Below are 19,214 nucleotides of genomic sequence, written 5' to 3'. Positions count from 1 at the left end.
CTGTTGAACATGGAAAAAGCCCTTTAAATTTAGAGAGTTCTGGTTCAACTAAACTCTGTTGTGATCCAGGAAAAGACAGATGATTAAAAACCGATTCCAACTCACATGTTCATAGAATATGTGACATCATTTGAGATTTCCAAAAGAAGCAATTCCACAGAAGCTACCACTCATGAGAATACTTCTGCTGCCGGTAAAACAACAAAAACAACAGGTTTGCGATCTAGCCATCAAACAGTACAGTTGAAATTATTATACTTCCTGCAGACCATAGTGCTGACTACCCATTAGAGATAGTTATGTTGGCGAGCTTCATCTGACAATAACCGTCCCTCAGACGAGGAAAGAGTTTAAGAAGGTGGGACCTTTACAGGAAACTAGTTGGTCTGAGAATTGAACCCAGTCAGTTGGAGTCATTGAGCCAACAATATGGACTGATTAAATTACAAATCTTCATGGTATCTTCTGCCATAAATCAAAAAGCAAACAATGATCTTCAAAGTGGTCATAAGAACAATTTGCTATACTCTACAATGGCAAAATGAGCATATTTTTTTAAAAGAAGGCTAGTAGCTATTCTTAAAAGGTGTTGTGTACACTTTAGTGTTGAGATCATGTGCATAATATATATTGATTAAATATTTTGTTGATCATTCATTTATTTAACACTTTGATCTGATTATGCAACTAAATAATGGCTTCCCTTCTCAAATTACAATTTTAGCATCAACAGTTACGTCATCATCCCTTTCAACATCAGAGGAAAGTACATCAACAGAACCATTCACATTTTGCAATGCACAGCCATCACGTCTTCTATCAACGTTTGCTACTAAAAACAGTTTTGCTCACACAGATAATATTTTATCCTCCTTTATATTCTTGCCTTTTTTAATAAAACAAATCTCATAACAGGTTAATCTCAGAAAGTGCCTGAAATTTATGAAAATTCACGTGGAACTTTACCTATCATGGAGGATCTTTTCATGTGAAACCATTTCACTCACGTTAGATGCTTCTTGGCATCTTTTATTGGCAGGATTACAGTAATGAATCAGTTTTATTTCAATTCCGTGAATTTTTTTTCTTTAATTTTGCTCAATGTATTAAAAAAAATGGAGTTTTACATGTTTTCATTGATATTTTATTCTTAGAACATCAGACAACTTCAGGGACCTCGATAGGAAGCACTTCCCCAAACACAGCCACGTCTGAGATTACTTCTACACCATCTGAAATATCAGGTATATTTAATTGCAATCTAGCCATGAAATAATAAGTTACCACACAACAAGCAGACCACAGTGCTGGACACACAGTAGAGATAGACAAATGTCAGTGAGCTGCATCTGAGTATCACTATAGCTCAAGTGAGGGGAGAGATTAAGAAGGCAGGATCTTGATAGGAAATACAGCCGTTCTGGGAGTTGAACTCGGGCTTTTGGAGTCAGTTTGGATGCCAAACTAGCCATTGAGCCAACAGTTTGAACTGAATAAATTACAAATCTTCATGGTATATCCTGTCATAAATCAGAATTCAAACACAGTGATCTTCAAAGTTGAGAACCGAAAACTGAATTTGAAACAAACAATTTAACATACTCTGTAATGGCAAAATGAACATGTTTGTTGAAAAAAAGGCCCTGTAACTATTCATAAAAGACAGTGTGCAAACTTCGGTGTTGAGATCACTGCATAATATGTGTAGATGAAATATCTTTTTGTTGATCATCTTTTTATTTAAAGCTTTGAACGGATCTTCATTATTTGTTCTGACGATACAACTGAACGATTGCTTTCATCTCTGATTACAATTTTATCATTTTATCACAGTTAGGTCATCATTCCCTTCAACATCAGAAGAAAGTATATCAACACAACCATTCACAACATGCAAAGCACTGTCTGCCACGTCTATTAACATTTACTGTTTAAAAAAACTTTGCTCACGTAACAATATTTTAACCTCCTTAATTTTCTTGTCCTTCTTAATAAATTTCATAACAAGTCAGCTTCAGAAAATGTCTGAAATTTATTAGAAATTCATGTGGGAACTTACTTATGATGGAAGCTCTATTATGGGAAAACCATCCCTCTCATTTCAGATGATTCATAATTGTCGTTGGCAACAATACTGTCATCTATCTGACTGATTAGCAAGCTTAGATATCATGGAATACAGGGAGAACTAGCCATTTGGACACAGAACTAGCTCAAAGGTAGAAGACAGAGGGTGGTGGTGGAGGGTTGTTTTTCAGACTGGAGGCCTGTGACCAGTGGAGTGCCACAAGGATCGGTGCTGGGTCCTCTACTTTTTGTCATTTAAATAAATGATTTGGATGCGAGCATAAGAGGTACAGTTAGTACATTTGTAGATGACATTAAAATTGGAGGTGTTGTGGACAGCGAAGAGGGTTGCCTCAGATTATAATGGGATCTTGACCAGATGGGCCAATGGGCTGAGAAGTGGCAGATGGAGTCTAATTCAGTTAAATGCGAGGTGCTGCATTTTGGGAAAGCAAATCTTAGCAGGACTTATACACTTAATGGTAAGGTCCTAGGGAGTGTTGTTGAACAAAAAGACCTTGGAGTGCAGGTTCATAGCTCCTTGAAAGTGGAGTCGCAGATAGATAGGATAGTGAAGAAGGTGTTTGGTATGCTTTCCTTTATTGGTCAGAGTATTGAGTACAGGAGTTGGGAGGTCATGTTGTGGCTGTACAGGACATTGGTTAGGCCACTGTTGGAATATTGTGTGCAATTCTGGTCTCCTTCCTATCGGAAAGATGTTGTGAAGCTTGAAAGGGTTCAGAAAAGATTTACAAGGTTGTTGCCAGGGTTGGAGGATTTGAGCTATAGGGAGAGGCTGAACAGGCTGGGGCTGTTTTCCCTGGAGCATCGGAGGCTGAGAGGTGACCTTATAGAGGTTTATAAAGTTATGAGGGGCATGGATAGGATAAATAGACAAAGCCTTTTCCCTGGGGTCGGGGAGTCCAGAACTAGAGGGCATAGGTTTTGGGTTAGAGGGGAAAGATATAAAAGAGACTTCAGGGGCAACTTTTCCACGCAGAGGGTGGTACATGTATAGAATGAGCTGCCAGAGGATGTGGTGGAGGCTGGTACAATTGCAATATTTAAGAGGCATTTGGATTGGTACATGAATAGAAAGGGTTTGGAGGGATATGGACTGAGTGCTGGCAGGTGGGACGAGATTAGGTTGGGATATCTGGTCGGCATGGACGGGTTGGACCGAAGGGTCTGTTTCCATGCTGTACATCTCTATGACCCTATGACTAATTGAAATTTATCTTAAATTTTGCACAAGTTATGAATGCTGGGAGCTTTACACTGTTTCATTGTGATTTTATTCTCAGCAAATGAGACCATCCAAGGAAGAAGTTTGAATGAGCCAAACACTTCTAAGATTAATTCTACAGCTTCCACAACATCAGAAACAACAGGTACATTTTATTGCAATCTAGTCATTAAACAGTAAAAGTCAATGTTACCACACTACAGGTTTGGATCCTTTATCCAAAATGCTCGGGACCAGCTGCTTTTCAGAACTTGGAGTTTTTCGCTTTTAAGAATAAGTGACAGTTTAATGGTGAAATTTTTAAAAACCTTACCGGAGGAGCAGACTTCTAAGTAAGAATGTGCTTGTCCACACCCCTCCATGTCGCATCTGAGTGACACACATCAAGTGGGTGGCCACTTGGGTTAACTGTTTGCTCACCAAACAACCTTGTCAATGAGAAAAAAAATTTGACAAAAAACCTTGGATTTTGGAGCTTTTTGGTTTTTGGGTGTTCGGATAAAGGACATTCTACCTGTACCAGCAGACCGTAATGCTACAGACTCAGTAGAGACAGACGAGTATCAGTGAGCTGCATCCAGGTATCACTGAGTAACTCCTAAGTTATCTTGAGAATGTGACTTAAACGAAGTTCTGGGATTTACATATGAATGAACCAAAACCTGCAACCCATTCAAAAGGTGAAAGACTTAAAAGCAATCTAGGTTTGTTCAATATATTATTTCAGTTGCATGACACTGATCTTTTGCTGTAAACTTTGTGTCTTATGGTCCTGCTCAATAGCTACCTGATGAAGGAGCAGTGCCCCAAATGCTAGTGCTTCCAAATACATTTGTTGGACCTGGTGTTGTGTGATTTTTAACTTTGTCCACATATCAGTACAGCTTTGGCGAGGGGAGAGTAAAAGAAGGCGGGACCCTCATTGGAAACTCATGTAGTCTGGGACTTGGTGGCACAGTGGTTAACACTGCTGCCTCACAGCACCAGAGACCCAGGTTTAATTCCCGCCTCAGGAGTCTGTGGAGTTTGCTATATCCAAACTTTTCGTCTACTATATTGATGTGTATATTGGCATCACCATGTGCTCCCATGAGGAGCTTGAGCAGTTCATCAACTTCACAAACATCTTCCACCCTGAACTCAAGTTCACCTGGACCATCTTGGACACCTCCCTCCTCTTCCTGGACCTCTCCATCCCAATTTCCAGCGACATCTACTTCAAACCCACCGACTCCCACAGCTACTTGGATTATATCTCCTCCCACCTGCACCCCCCACCACTTGCAAAACGCTATCACTTACTCCCAGTCCCTCCACCTCCACCACAACTGCTCCCTGGAGGACCAATTCCACTCCAGAATATCATGGATGGCTTCCTACTTCAAAGACTGCAATTTCCCCTCCCACGTGGTCAACAACGTTCTCCAGCACATTCCACTTCCTGCACCTCTGTCCTTGAGCCACAAACCCCTCCAGTGCAACAAGGACACAGCCACTCCACGCCCCCCCCACCCCCCCAACCCCAGTTCTCACCTTCCACCCCACCAACTTCTGGATGCAGTGCATCATCCTCCACCATTTCCACCACCTACAATCAGACCCCACCACCAGAGATGTATTTCCCTCCCCAACCTTTCGCATTCAAGAGAGGCCATTCCCTCCTCGACTCCCGCATTAGGTCCACGTCCCCCAACAACCCACCCTCCACTCCCGGCACCTTCCCTTGCCACTCCAGGTGGTGCAAAATCTGTGCCCACACCTCCCCCTCACCTCCATCCAAGACCCCAAAGGATCCTTCCACATCTGGCAGAGATTTTCCTGCATCTCCAAAGACTTCATCTACTGTGTCTGTTGATTTCAATGTGGTCTCCTGTACATTGGGGAGACAGGACGGCAAATTGCAGAACGTTTCAGAGAACATCTCTGGGGTACACTCACCAAACAACCCCTCTGCCCTGTGACAGACCACTTCAACTCCCCCTCCCAGTTCACCATGGACATGCAAGTCCTGGGTCTCCTCCACCGGCCCACATTTCTGATGAACAGCTTATGCTTGAAACGTCAACTCTCCTGCTCCTCGGATGCTGCCTCACCGACTGTGTTTTTTCTGTGTCATAGTTTCTGACTGTGATCTCCAGCATCCGCAGTCCCCACTTTCTCCTTACTCAATACAGACTGCTAAGTGTTGATGAGCTTCATCTGAGTACCACCATTCCTCAGGCGAAGTGGGACTTTGCAAGTAAAATCAGCCAGTCTGGGAATTGAACCCAGGCTGTTGCAGCCACTTTGACAGGCAAACTATCCACTGAGCCATTGGCTGAATAAATTACAAATCTGTATTGTATCTGTTGTTTTAAAACAAAATCCAGACAAATGTAAGGTGATGCATTTTGGGAAGTTTAATTCCAGAGTGAACTATAGTGTAAAAGGAAGAGCCTTGGGAATTCAGGTCCATTGTACCCTGAATTTGAAACTGTGGGATTGAGTAATGGCTTCCCTTCTCAGTTTCATGAAATATTTGATACCTATAAGAAATTTGGATGAGACCCTCCTGTTCATGCAAGATCTAGTCCCAGCAAACCATCTCATTCACATAAGATGTTCCCTAATTTTTGTTCGCACCTGTATAGTCATTAATTTGTTTGATTACAATTCAGCCTTGATTTGTATTTTGTATTGAGATGTCATGCATCATGTATTTGGATGAAGTATTTTTGCGCAGATAATTATTTTACTGAAACTTTCATCATTTGATCGGACTATGCACCTGAATAATTGTTTCCGTTCTCTGATTACAATTTTACCATCTACAGTTACATCATCATCCCCTTCAGCATCAGAGGAAAGCATATCCACAGAACTGTCCACAACTTGCAAAGCAGTACCAAACACTACTTCTATTCACATGTACCACAGAAAACAATTTTTGGCATCACAGTCAGATTTTTATTTTCCCAAGTAATGGATCAATAGCACCTCCTAACAGATTATGTTCACAAAATACATCGGAATATATTGGGAATTCTTGAAGGACCAGACTGTTAATGGAAGCTCTGGTTGATATAAACCATCTCACTCATTTCAAATGTTTCATAACTTTTGTGAGCAAGGATAGAATAATCAATCGGGTGATTTCAATTCCGTGAAGTTTTCCTTTTGATTTTACAGTACTGATGAATACAAGGAGCCTTACACTGTTTCATTGATATTTTATTACTAGAATATGTGACATCTTCTGGGACCTCAGAAGCAAACGTTTCCACAGAAGCAACCACCTCTGAGTTTAATTATACAGCTAACAAAACAGGTACAATTTGTTGCAATCTCACCATCAAACAGTGATGTCAAAGTTGCCGGACTTGCAGTAGACCTCAGTGCTGCACACCCTTTAGCAACAGATAAACAATGGTGAATTCATTTGAGTGTCACCATCACTCAGGAGAGGCAAGGATTGAAGTAGGCAGGACATTAAGAGTGAATTCAGTCAGTCTGGGATTGAAACTATGGTGTTGGAGTCAATGCACTTTGTAACCTGGTTATGTAGCCAATAAGATTGGCTGAGAAAATTACAGAGGAACCTCGATTATCCAAAGACAAGGGTGTGGATTGGTTTCTTGGAGAATGGAACGTTCGGTTAATCAATAGCCCGATAGCACAGTTTTGCCAAACATCGGCACCTTGCCATCTTGTCCGGATAATCAAATCCCGGATAATCGAGTTTCCTCTGTACATATCTTCATGCCCTCTCTTCACATGAAACTGAATCTAAGCAACGGTTTTACAGTTGCCTGAAGAACCAAATGGGGAATTTAAAACAAATTTCCTGTAATGTGAACTTTCAGAATAAGCAAAAATATTTCAAAAGCCCAAAAACCATTCATAAAATGCATTGAGAAAACTTTATTGGTCACATCACGTGCATATTATGTGCTGATAAAATATTTTTGTTTTCCTTATCTTTTTTATTGAACCCTTTGAACTGATCTACATCAGTTGATGCAACTATGGGACTGAATAATGGCTTCCCTTCTCTGATTACACAACTTAACATTAACAATTCCCTCATCATCCCCTCCAACCGCAGAGAAAAGTATATCAACAAAGCTATTTACAACTTGTATGGCAGTGACAATCACTTCTTTCTTTGACATTGGCTGTGAACAATAACAGTGTCTTCACCTGAGATATTGCATTACTCCTTCATGTTCTGATCCTCTTTAATAAAGGCCATCTCATAACACATCAGTTTCATAAAATATTTGATACTTTTAAGAAATGTGTATCAGGCCCTCCTGATCATGTGAGATCTAGTCCAGGCAAACCATCGAACTGACATAAGATAGATTCATAGAGTCATAGAGATGTACAGCAGGAAACAGACCTTTCGGTCCAACCCGTCCATGCCGACCAGACATCCAAACCCAATCTCGTCCCACCTGCTAGCACTCGGCCCATATCCCTCCACACCCTACCTATTCATATACACATCCAAATGCTTCTTAAATGTTGGAATTGTACCAGCCTCCACCACATCCTCTGGCAGCTCATTCCATACATGTACCACCCTCTTTGTGAAAATGTTTCCCCTTAGGTCTCTTTTATATCATTCCCCTCTCACCCTAAACCTATGCCCTCTGGTTGTGGAATCCCCGATCCCAGGGAAAATACTTTTTCTATTTATCCTATACATGCCCCTCATAATTTTGTAAACCTCTATCAGGTCACCCCTGAGCCTCCGACGCTCCAGGGAAAACAGCCTCAGCCTGTTCAGCCTATCCCTGTAGCTCAGATCCTCCAACCCTGGCAACATCCTTGAAAATCTTTCCTGAACCCTTTCAAGTTCCACAACATCTTTCCGATAGGAAGGAGACCAGAATTGCACGCAATATTCCAAAGATGTTTCCTAATTTTTCTTCGCACCATTATAGTAATTAATCTGCTTGATTGCAAATCACTGTTGATTTGTATTTAATATTGAGATGTCATGCATGATTTATTTTGATGAAATATTTTGGCGCAGATAGTTATTGTATTTCACTCTTTGACTTTCATCATTTGATGTGACTATGCACCTGAATAATTGCTTCCCTTCTCTGATTACAATTTTACCATCTACAGTTACATCATCATCCCCTTCAGCATCAGAGGAAAGCATATCCACAGAACTGTCCACAACTTGCAAAGCACTACCAAACACTACTTCTATTCACATGTGCCACAGAAAACAATTTTTGGCACGTCAGTCAGATTTTTATCCTCCCAAGTAAGGGATCAATATCACCTCCTAATAGATTATGTTCACAAAATACATTGGAATATATTGGGAATTCCTGTGGAACCAGAAAGATAATGGAAACTCTGGTAGTTGCAAACCATCTTACTCACTTCAGATGGTTCATAACATTTGTGTGCAAGGATAGAATAATCAATCGGGTGATTTCAATTCCGTGAAGTTGTCCTTATGATTTTACAGCACTGATGAATACAGGGATCCTTAAACTGTTTCATTGATATTTTATTCCTAGATTATGTCACATCGTCTGGGACCTCAGAAGCAAACGTTTCCACAGAAGCAACCACCTCTGAGTTTAATTATACAGCTAACAAAACAGGTAAACTTTGTTGCAATCTCGCCATCAAACAGAGATGTCAAAGTTGCCGGACTTACAGTAGACCTCAGTGCTGCACAATCTTTAGCAGCAGCTAAATATTGGTGAATTCATTTGAGTGTCACCATCACTCAGGAGAGGCCAGGATTGAAGGAGGCAAGATGTTAAGAGTGAATTCAGTCAGTCTGGGATTGAAACTATGGTGTTGGAGTCAATGCACTTTGTAACCTGGCTATGTAGCCAATAGGATTGGCTGAGATAATTACAGGAGAACCTCAATTATCCAAAGACAAGGGTGTGGATTCGTTTGTTTGAGAATGGAACGTTTGGTTAATCAATAGCCCGATAGCACAGTTTTGCCAAACATCAGCACCTTGCCATCTTGTCCGGATAATCAAATCCCAGATAATCGAGTTTCCTCTGTACATATCTTCATGGCTTCTCTGCCACTGAAACAGAATCCCAGCAATGGCTTCACAGTTGCCTGAAGAACCAAACGGGGAATTTGAAACAAATAATTTCCTGTATTGTGAAATTGTAGAATGAACAAAAATATTTCAAAAGCCCCAAAACCACTCATAAAATGCATTGAGAAAACGTTATTGGTTATATCATGTGCATATTATGTGCTGATAAAATATTTTTGTTTTCCTCATCTTTTTTATTGAACCCTTTGAACTGATCTACATCAGTTGATGCAACAATGGCACTGAATAATGGCTTCCCTTCTCTGATTACACAACTTAACATTAACGATTCCCTCATCATCCCCTCCAACCTCAGAGGAAAGTGTATCAACAAAACTATTTACAACTTGTATAGCACTGACAATAACTTCTTCCTTTGACATTGGCTGCGAGCAATAACAGTGTCTTCACCTGAGATATTTCTTTACTCCTTCATATTTTGATCCTCTTTAATAAAAGCCATCTCACAACACATCAGTTTCATAAAATATTTAATACTTTTAAGAAATTTATATCAGGCCCTCCTGATCATGTAAGATCTAGTCCTGGCAAACCATCAAACTGACATAAGTTAGAGTCATAGAGTCATAGAGATGTGCAGCATGGAAACAGACCCTTCGGTCCAACCCGTCCATGCCGACCAGATATCCCAACCCAATTTAGTCCCAACTGCCAGCACCCGGCCCATATCCCTCCACACCCTTCCTATTCATATACCCATCTAAATGCCTCTAAAATGTAGCAATTGTACCAGCCTCCACCACATCCTCTGGCAGCTCATTCCATACATGTACCACCGTCTGCGTGAAAAAGTTGCCCCATAGGTCTCTTTTATATCATTCCCCTCTCACCCTAAACCTATGACCTCTAGTTCTGGACTCCCCGATCCCAGGAAAAATACTTTTTCTATTTATCCTATCCATGCCCCTCATAATTTCGTAAACCTCTATAAGGTCACCCCTGAGCCTCCGACGCTCCAGGGAAAACAGCCCCAGCCAGTTCAGCCTCTCCCTGTAGCTCAGATCCTCCATCCCTGGCAACATTCTTGTAAATCTTTCCTGAACCCTTTCAAATTCCACAACATCTTTCCGATAGGAAGGAGACCAGAATTGCATGCAATATTCCAAAGATGTTTCCTAATTTTTCTTCGCACCAATATAGTAATTAATCTGCTTGATTGCAAATCAGTGTTTATTTGTATTTAATATTGAGATGTCATGCATCATGTATTTCGATTAAATATATTGGCGCAGATAGTTATTTTATTTCATTCTTTGGCTTTCATCATTTGATGTGACTATGCACCTGAATAATTGCTTCCCTTCTCTGATTACAATTTTACCATCTACAGTTACATCATCATCCCCTTCAGCATCAGAGGAAAGCATATCCACAGAACTGTCTACAACTTGCAAAGCAGTACCAAACACTACTTCTATTCACCTGTGCCACAGAAAACAATTTTTGGCACATCAGTCAGATTTTTATCCTCCCAAGTAATGGATCAATATCACCTCCTAATAGATTATGTTCACAAAATACATTGGAATATATTGGGAATTCCTGTAGGACAAGAATGATAATGGAAACTCTGGTTGTTGCAAACCATCTCCCTCACTTCAGATGGTTCATAACTTTTGTGTGCAAGGATAGAATAATCAATCGGGTGATTTCAATTCCGTGAAGTTTTCCTTTTGATTTTACATTACTGATGAATACAGGGATCCTTACACTATTTCATTGATATTTTATTACTAGATTATGTCACATCGTCTGGGTCCTCAGAAGCAAACGTTTCCACAGAAGTAACAACCTCTGATTTTAATTATACAGCTAACACAACAACAGAAACACCAGGTAGAATTTGTTGCAATCTCACTATCAGTGATGTTAAAGTTGTCATACTTTCAATAAATCATAGTGCTGCACACCCTGTTGCGACAGACAAACTTTGCTGAATTCATTTGAGTGTAACCATCGTTCAGGAGAAGCGAGGGTTGAAGGAGGCAAAATGTTAAGAGTGAATTCAGTCAGTCTGGGATTGAAACTATGGTGTTTGAGACAATGCACTTTGTAACCAGGCTACGTAGCCAATAGGATTGTCTGAGAAAATTACAGAGGAACCTCGACTTTCCAAAGACAAGGGTGTGGATTGTTTTGTTTGAGAAGAGAACATTTGGTTAATCAATAGCCCGATAGCACAGTCTTGCCAAACATCAGCACCTTGCCATCTTGTCCGGATAATCAAATGCCGGATAATCGAGTTTCCTCTGTGCATATCTTCATGCCCTCTCTTCACATGGAACAGAATCCCAGCAACGGCTTTACATTAGCCTGAAGAACCTATCGGGGAATTTGAAACAAATGATTTCCTGTCATGTGAAATTGTAGATTGAGCAAAATATTTCCAAAGTCCCAAAACCACTCATAAAATGCATTGAGAAAACTTTATTGGTAACATCATGTGCATACTATGTGCTGATAAAATATTTTTGTTTTCCTCATCTTTTTTATTGAACCCTTTGAACTGATCTACATCAGTTGATGCATCTATGGGACTGAATAATGGCTTCCCTTCTCTGATTACACAACTTAACATTAACGATTCCCTCATCATCCCCTCCAACCTCAGAGGAAAGTATATCAACAAAACTATTTACAACTTGTATAGCACTGTCAATCACTTCTTCCTTTGACATTGGCTGCGAGCAATAACAGTGTCTTCACCTGAGATATTTCTTTACTCCTTCATATTCTGATTCTCTTCAATAAAAGCCATCTCATAACACATCAGTTTCATAAAATATTTGATACTTTTAAAAAATTTATATCAGGCCCTCCTGATCATGTAAGATCTAGTCCTGGCAAACCATGAAACTGACATAAGATAGAGTCATGCAGTCATAGAGTCATAGAGATATACAGCATGGAAACAGACCCTTCGGTCCAACCCGTCCATGCCGACCAGATATCCAAACCCAATCTAGTCCCACCTGATAGCACTTGGCCCATATCCCTCCACACCTGTCCTATTCATATACAAATCCAAACGCCTCTTAAATGTTGCAATTGTACCAGTCGCCACCACATCCTCTGGCAGCTCATTCCATACATGTACCACCCACTGTGTGAAAAAGTTGCCCCTTCGGTCTCTTTTATATCATTCCCCTCTCACCCTAAACCTATGCCCTCGAGTTGTGGACTCCCCAATCCCAGGGAAAATACTTTTTCTATTTATCCTATCCATGCCCTTCATAATTTTGTAAACCTCTATAAGGTCACTCTTGAGCCTCCGACGCTCCAGGGAAAACAGCCTCAGCCTGTTCAGCCTCTCTCTGCAGCTCAGATCCTCCAACCCTGGCAACATTCTTGTAAATCTTTCCTGAACCCTTTCAAGTTCCACAACATCTTTCCGATAGGAAGGAGACCAGAATTGCACGCAATATTCCAAAGATGATTCCTAATTTTTGTTCGCACTAATATAGAAATTAAACTGCTTGATTGCAATTCACTGTTGATTTCTATTTAATATTGAGATGTTATGCATGATGTGTTTCGATGAAATATTTTGGTGCAGATAGTTATTTTACTTAACTCTTTGGATTTCATCATTTGATGTGACTATGCACCTGAATAATTGCTTCCCTTCTCTGATTACAATTTTATCATTTACAGTTACATCACCATCCCCTTCAGCATCAGAGGAAAGCATATCTACAGACCTGTCTACAATTTGCAAAGCAGTACCAAACACTACTTCTATTCACATGTGCCACAGAAAACAATTTTTGGCACGACAGTCAGATTTTTATCCTCCCAAGTAATGGATCAATATCACCTCCTAACAGATTATGTTCACAAAATACATTGGAATATATTGGGAATTCCTGTAGGACCAGAATGATAATGGAAACTCTGGTTGTTGCAAACCATCTCACTCACTTCAGATGGTTCATAACTTTTGTGTGCAGGGATAGAATAATCAATCGGGTGATTTCAATTCCGTGAAGTTTTCCTTTTGATTTTACAGTACTGATGAATACAGGGATCCTTAAACTGTTTCATTGATATTTTATTACTAGAATATGTGACATCTTATGGAACCTCAGGAGCAAACGTTTCCACAGAAGCAACCACCTCTGAGTTTAATTATACAGCTAACAAAACAGGTACAATTTGTTGCAATCTCGCCATCAAACAGTGATGTCAAAGTTGCCGGACTAGCAGTAGACCTCTGTGCTGCACACCCTTTAGTAACAGATAAACATTGGTGAATTCATTTGAGTGTCACCATCACTTCGGAGAGGCAAGGATTGAAGGAGGCAGGACATTAAGAGTGAATTCAGTCAGTCTGGGATTGAAACGAAGGTGTTTGAGACAATGCACTTTGTAACCTGGGTATGTAGCCAATACAATTGGCTGAGATAATTGCAGAGGAACCACGATTATCCAAAGACAAGGGTGTAGATTGTTTTGTTTGAGAATAGAACGTTTGGTTAATCAATAGCCCGATAGCACAGTTTTGCCAAACATCGGCACCTTGCCATCTTGTCCGGATATTCAAATGCCAGATAATCGAGTTTCCTCTGTACATATCTTCATGCCCTCTCTTCACATGAAGCAGAATCCCAGCAACGGCTTTACATTTCCCTGAAGAACCAAACGGGGAATTTGAAACAAATAATTTCCTGTAATGCGAAATTGTAGATTGAGCAAAAATATTTCAAAAGTCCCAAAACCACTCATAAAATGCATTGAGAAACCATTTTTGTTTACATCATGTGCATACTGTGTGCTGATAAAATATTTTTGTTTTCCTCATCTTTTTTATTGAACCCTTTGAACTGATCTACATCAGTTGATGCAACTATGGGACTGAATAATGGCTTCCCTTCTCTGATTACACAACTTAACATTAACGATTCCCTCATCATCCCCTCCAACCGCAGAGGAAAGTGTATCAACAAAACTATTTACAACTTGTATAGCAGTGACAATCACTTCTTCCTTTGACATTGGCTGCGAGCAATAACAGTGTCTTCACCTCAAATATTTCTTAACACCTTGATATTCTGATCCTCTTTAATAAAAGCCATCTCATAACACATCAGTTTCATAAAATATTTGATACTTTAAAGAAATTTATATCAGGCCCTCCTGATCATGTAAGATCTAGTCCTGGCAAACCATCAAACTGACATAAGATAGAGTCATGCAGTCATAGAGTCATAGACATGTGCAGCATGGAAACAGACCCTTCGGTCCAACCCGTCCATGCCGACCAGATATCCAAACCCAATCTAGTCCCACCTGATAGCATTCGGCCCATATCCCTCCTCACCCGTCCTATTCATATACAAAACCAAATGCCTCTTAAATGTTGCAATTGTACAAGTCGCCACCACATACTCTGGCAGCTCATTCCATACATGTACCACCCACTGTGTGAAAATGTTGCCCCTTAGGTCTCTTTTATATCATTCCCCTCTCACCCTAAACCTATGCCCTGGAGTTCTGGACTCCCCGATCCCAGGGAAAATACTTTTTCTATTTATCCTATCCATGTTCCTCATAATTTTGTAAACCTCTATAAGGTCACTCTTGAGCCTCCGACGCTCCAGGGAAAACAGCCTCAGCCCGTTCAGCCTCTCCCTGTAGCTCAGATCCTCCAACCCTGGCAACATTCTTGTAAATCTTTCCTGAACCCTTTCAAGTTCCACAACATCTTTCCGATAGGAAGGAGACCAGAACTGCACGCAATATTCCAAAGATGATTCCTAATTTCTGTTCACACCAATATAGTAATTAAACTGCTTGATTGCAAATCACTGTTGATTTCTATTTAATATTGAGATGTCATGCTTCATGTATTTTGATGAAATATTTTGGCGCAGATAGTTATTTTATTTCACTCTTTGACTTTCATAATTTGATCGGACTATGCACCTGAATAATTGCTTCCGTTCTCTGATTACAATTTTACCATCTACAGTTACATCATCATCCCCTTCAGCATCAGAGAAAAGCATATCCACAGAACTGTCTACAACTTGCAACGCACTACCAAACACTACTTCTATTCACCTATGCAACAGAAAACAATTTTTGGCACGACAGTCAGATTTTTATCCTCCCAAGTAATGGATCAATATCACCTCCTCACAGATTATGTTCATAAAATACATTGGAATATATTGGGAATTCCTGTAGGACCAGAATGATAATGGAAACTCTGGTAGTTGCAAACCATCTCACTCACCTCAGATGGTTCATAACTTTTGTGTGCAAGGATAGAATACTCAATCCGGTGATTTCAATTCCGTGAACTTTTCCTTTTGATTTTACAGTACTGATGAATACAAGGAGCCTTACACTGTTTCATTGATATTTTATTACTAGAATACGTATCATCTAATGGGACCTCAGAAGCAAACGTTTCCACAGAAGTAACAACCTCCGAGTTTAATTATACAGCTAACACAACGGCAGAAACACCAGGTAGATTTTGTTGCAATGTCGCCATCAATGATGTTAAAATTGTCATACTTTCAGTAAACCATAGTGCTGCACACTCTTTAGCGACAGACAATGTTGCTGAATTCTTTTGAGTGTAACCATCGTTCAGGAGAGGCAAGTGTTGAAGGAGGCAGAATGTTAAGAATGAATTCAGTCAGTCTGGGTTTGAAACTGTGGTGTTTGAGTCAATGCACTTTGTAACCTGGCGATGTAACCAATAGGATTGGCTGAGAAAATTACAGAGGAACCTTGATTATCCAAAGACAAAGATGTGGATTGTTTTGTTCGAGAATGGAACATTCGGTTAATCAATAGCCCGACAGCACTGTTTTGCCAAACATCGGCACCTTGCCATCTTGTCTGGAGAATCAAATGCCGGATAATCGAGTTTCCTCTGTACAGATCTTCATGCCCTCTCTTCACATGAAACTGAATCCCAGCAAAGTCTTCGCAGTTGCCTGAGGAATCAAACAGTGAATTTGAATCAAATGACTTCCTGTAATGTGAAATAGTATAATGAACAAAAATATTTCAAAAGCCCAATAACCACTCATAAAATGCATTCAGTAAGCTTTATTGCTTACATCACGTGCATAATATGTGTTGGTAAAATATTTTTGCTTTCCTCATTTTTTATTTAACTCTTTGAGTTGATCTCCATCAGTTGATGCAACTGATACCTTAATGGCATCCCTTCACATAAAACAAAATCCCCACAATAGCTTCACAGTTTTCTGACGAACCAAATAGTGAATTTGAAACAAACATTTTCCTGTAATTTGCAATTTTAGAATGAGCAAAACTACTTCAAGAGTCCTAGAACTATTCATAAAATGCATTTAGTAAACTTTAATGCTTAGGACACTTGCATAATATGTGTTGGTAAAATATTTTTTATTTCCTCACATTTTTTACTTTTTTACTCACCATTGAACTGATCTACATCAGTTGATGTGACTATGGAACTGAATAATGGCAGCCCTTTTCTGATTACTGAACAACTTAACATTAACAGTTACATCATCATCCCCTCCAACGTCAGAGGAAAATAGATCAACAAAACTTGTATAGCACTGACAATCACTTCTTCCTTTGACATTGGCTGCGAGCAATAACAGTGTCTTCACCTGAGATATTTCTTAACACCTTAATATTCTGATCCTCTTCAATGAAAGCCATCTCAAAACACATCAGTTTCATAAAATATTTGTATCAGGCCCTCCTGATCATGCAAGGTCCAGTCCTGGCAAACCGTCTCATTCACGTCAGATGTTTCCTAATTTTTGTTCTCATCAATTCAGTAATTAAGTTTCAAGTTCCACAACATCTTCCTGATCGGAAGGAGACCAGAATTGCACGCAATATTCCTAAGATGATTCCTAATTTTTGTTCGCACCAATATAGTAATTAATCTGCTTGATTGCAAATCAGTGTTGATTTGTATTTAATATTGAGATGTCATGCATCATGTATTTCGATGAAATATTTTTGCACAGATAATTATTTTATTTCACTCTTTGACTTTCATCATTTGATGTGACTATGCACCTGAATAATTGCTTCCCTTCTCTGATTACAATTTTACCATCTACAGTTACATCATCATCCCCTTCAGCATCAGAGGAAAGCATATCCCCAGGACTGTCTACAACTTGCAACGCACTACCAAACACTACTTCTATTCAACTTTGCCACCAAAAACAATTTTTGGCACGACAGTCAGATTTTTATCCTCCCAAGTAATGGATCAATATCACTTGCTAACAGATTATGTTCATAAAATACATTGGAATATATTGGGAATTCCTGTCGGACCAGAATGATAATGGAAACTCTGGTAGTTGCAAACCATCTCACTCACTTCGGATGGTTCATAACGTTTGTGTGCAAGGATAGAATAATCAATCGGGTGATTTCAATTCCGTGAAGTTTTCCTTTTGATTTTACAGTACTGATGAATACAAGGAGCCTTAAACTGTTTCATTGATATTTTATTACTAGAATATGTGACATCTTCTGGGACCTCAGAAGCAAACGTTTCCACAGAAGTAACAACCTCTGAGTTTAATTATACAGCTAACACAACGGCAGAAACACCAGGTAGAATTTGTTGCAATCTCGCCATCAGTGATGTTAAAGTTGTCCTACTTTCAGTAAACCATAGTGCTGCACACTCTTTAGCGACAGACAAATGTTGCTGAATTCTTTTGAGTGTAACCATCGTTCAGGAGAGGCAAGGGTTGAAGGAGGCAGAATGTTAAGAGTGAATTCAGTCAGTCTGGGATTGAAACTATGGTGTTTGAGTCAATGCACTTTGTAATCTGGCTATGTAGCCAATAGGATTGGCTGAGAAAATTACAGAGGAACCTCGATTATCCAAAGACAAAGATGTGGATTGTTTTGTTGGAGAATGGAACGTTCGGTTTATCAATAGCCCGATAGCTCTGTTTTGCCAAACATCGGCACCTTGCCATCTTGTCTGGATAATCAAATGCCGGATAATCGAGTTTCCTCTGTACAGATCTTCATGCCCTCTCTTCACATGAAACTGAATCCCAGCAAAGTCTTCGCAGTTGCCTGAGGAACCAAACAGTGAATTTGAATCAAATGATTTCCTGTCATGTGAAATAGTAGAATGAGCAAAAATATTTCAAAAGCCCAATAACCACTCATAAAATGCATTCAGTAAACTTTATTGCTTCCATCACGTGCATAATTTGTGTTGGTAAAATATTTTTGCTTTCCTCATTTTTTATTTAACTCTTTGAGCTGATCTCCATCAGTTGATGCAACTGATACCTTAATGGCATCCCTTCACATAAAACAAAAGCCCCACAATGGCTTCACGGTTTTCTGAAGAACCAAATAGTGAATTTGAAACAAACATTTTCCTGCAATTTGCAATTTTAGAGTGAGCAAAAATACTTCAAAAGTCCTAGAACTATTCATAAAATGCATTCAGTAAACTTTAATGCTTACGTCACCTGCATAATATGTGTTGGTAAAATATTTTTTATTTCCTCACATTTTTTACTTTTTTACTCACCTTTGAACTGATCTACATCAGTTGATGTGACTATGGAACTGAATAATGGCATCCCTTTTCTGATTACTGAACAACTTAACATGAACAGTTACATCATCATCCCCTCCAACTGCAGAGAAAAGTACATCAACAAAACTTGTATAGCACTGACAATCACTTCTTCCTTTGACATTGGCTGCTAGCAATAACAGTGTCTTCACCTGAGATATTTCTTAACACCTTAATATTCTGATCCTCGTTTATAAAGGACATCTCATAACACA

The 19,214-nt window shown here is 39.6% G+C and overlaps 1 protein-coding gene across 22 annotated transcripts in view; it reads left to right on the top strand.

Moving 5' to 3' along the window:
• The window catches only part of LOC140478847 (uncharacterized), a 352,643-nt gene that overhangs the window by 12,979 nt on the left and 320,450 nt on the right, over positions 1–19,214 (top strand). For 21 of the 22 annotated variants that reach the window (XM_072572329.1, XM_072572328.1, XM_072572327.1 and 18 more), the window contains exons 2-9: positions 1,155–1,244; positions 3,372–3,458; positions 6,534–6,620; positions 8,839–8,925; positions 11,148–11,246; positions 13,472–13,558; positions 15,789–15,887; positions 17,907–18,005. In XM_072572329.1, the coding sequence (XP_072428430.1) occupies positions 1,155–1,244; positions 3,372–3,458; positions 6,534–6,620; positions 8,839–8,925; positions 11,148–11,246; positions 13,472–13,558; positions 15,789–15,887; positions 17,907–18,005 (735 nt within the window). The remainder of the gene's footprint in view (positions 1–1,154; positions 1,245–3,371; positions 3,459–6,533; positions 6,621–8,838; positions 8,926–11,147; positions 11,247–13,471; positions 13,559–15,788; positions 15,888–17,906; positions 18,006–19,214) is intronic. The other variant, XM_072572342.1, reaches the window with a different exon arrangement.

Source organism: Chiloscyllium punctatum, chromosome 6 (assembly GCF_047496795.1).
Source record: "Chiloscyllium punctatum isolate Juve2018m chromosome 6, sChiPun1.3, whole genome shotgun sequence".
Classification (NCBI taxonomy): Eukaryota; Metazoa; Chordata; class Chondrichthyes; order Orectolobiformes; family Hemiscylliidae; genus Chiloscyllium; species Chiloscyllium punctatum.
The sequence above is the reverse complement of the archived record's forward strand: the minus strand, read 5'-3'. Positions and strand labels throughout refer to the sequence as shown.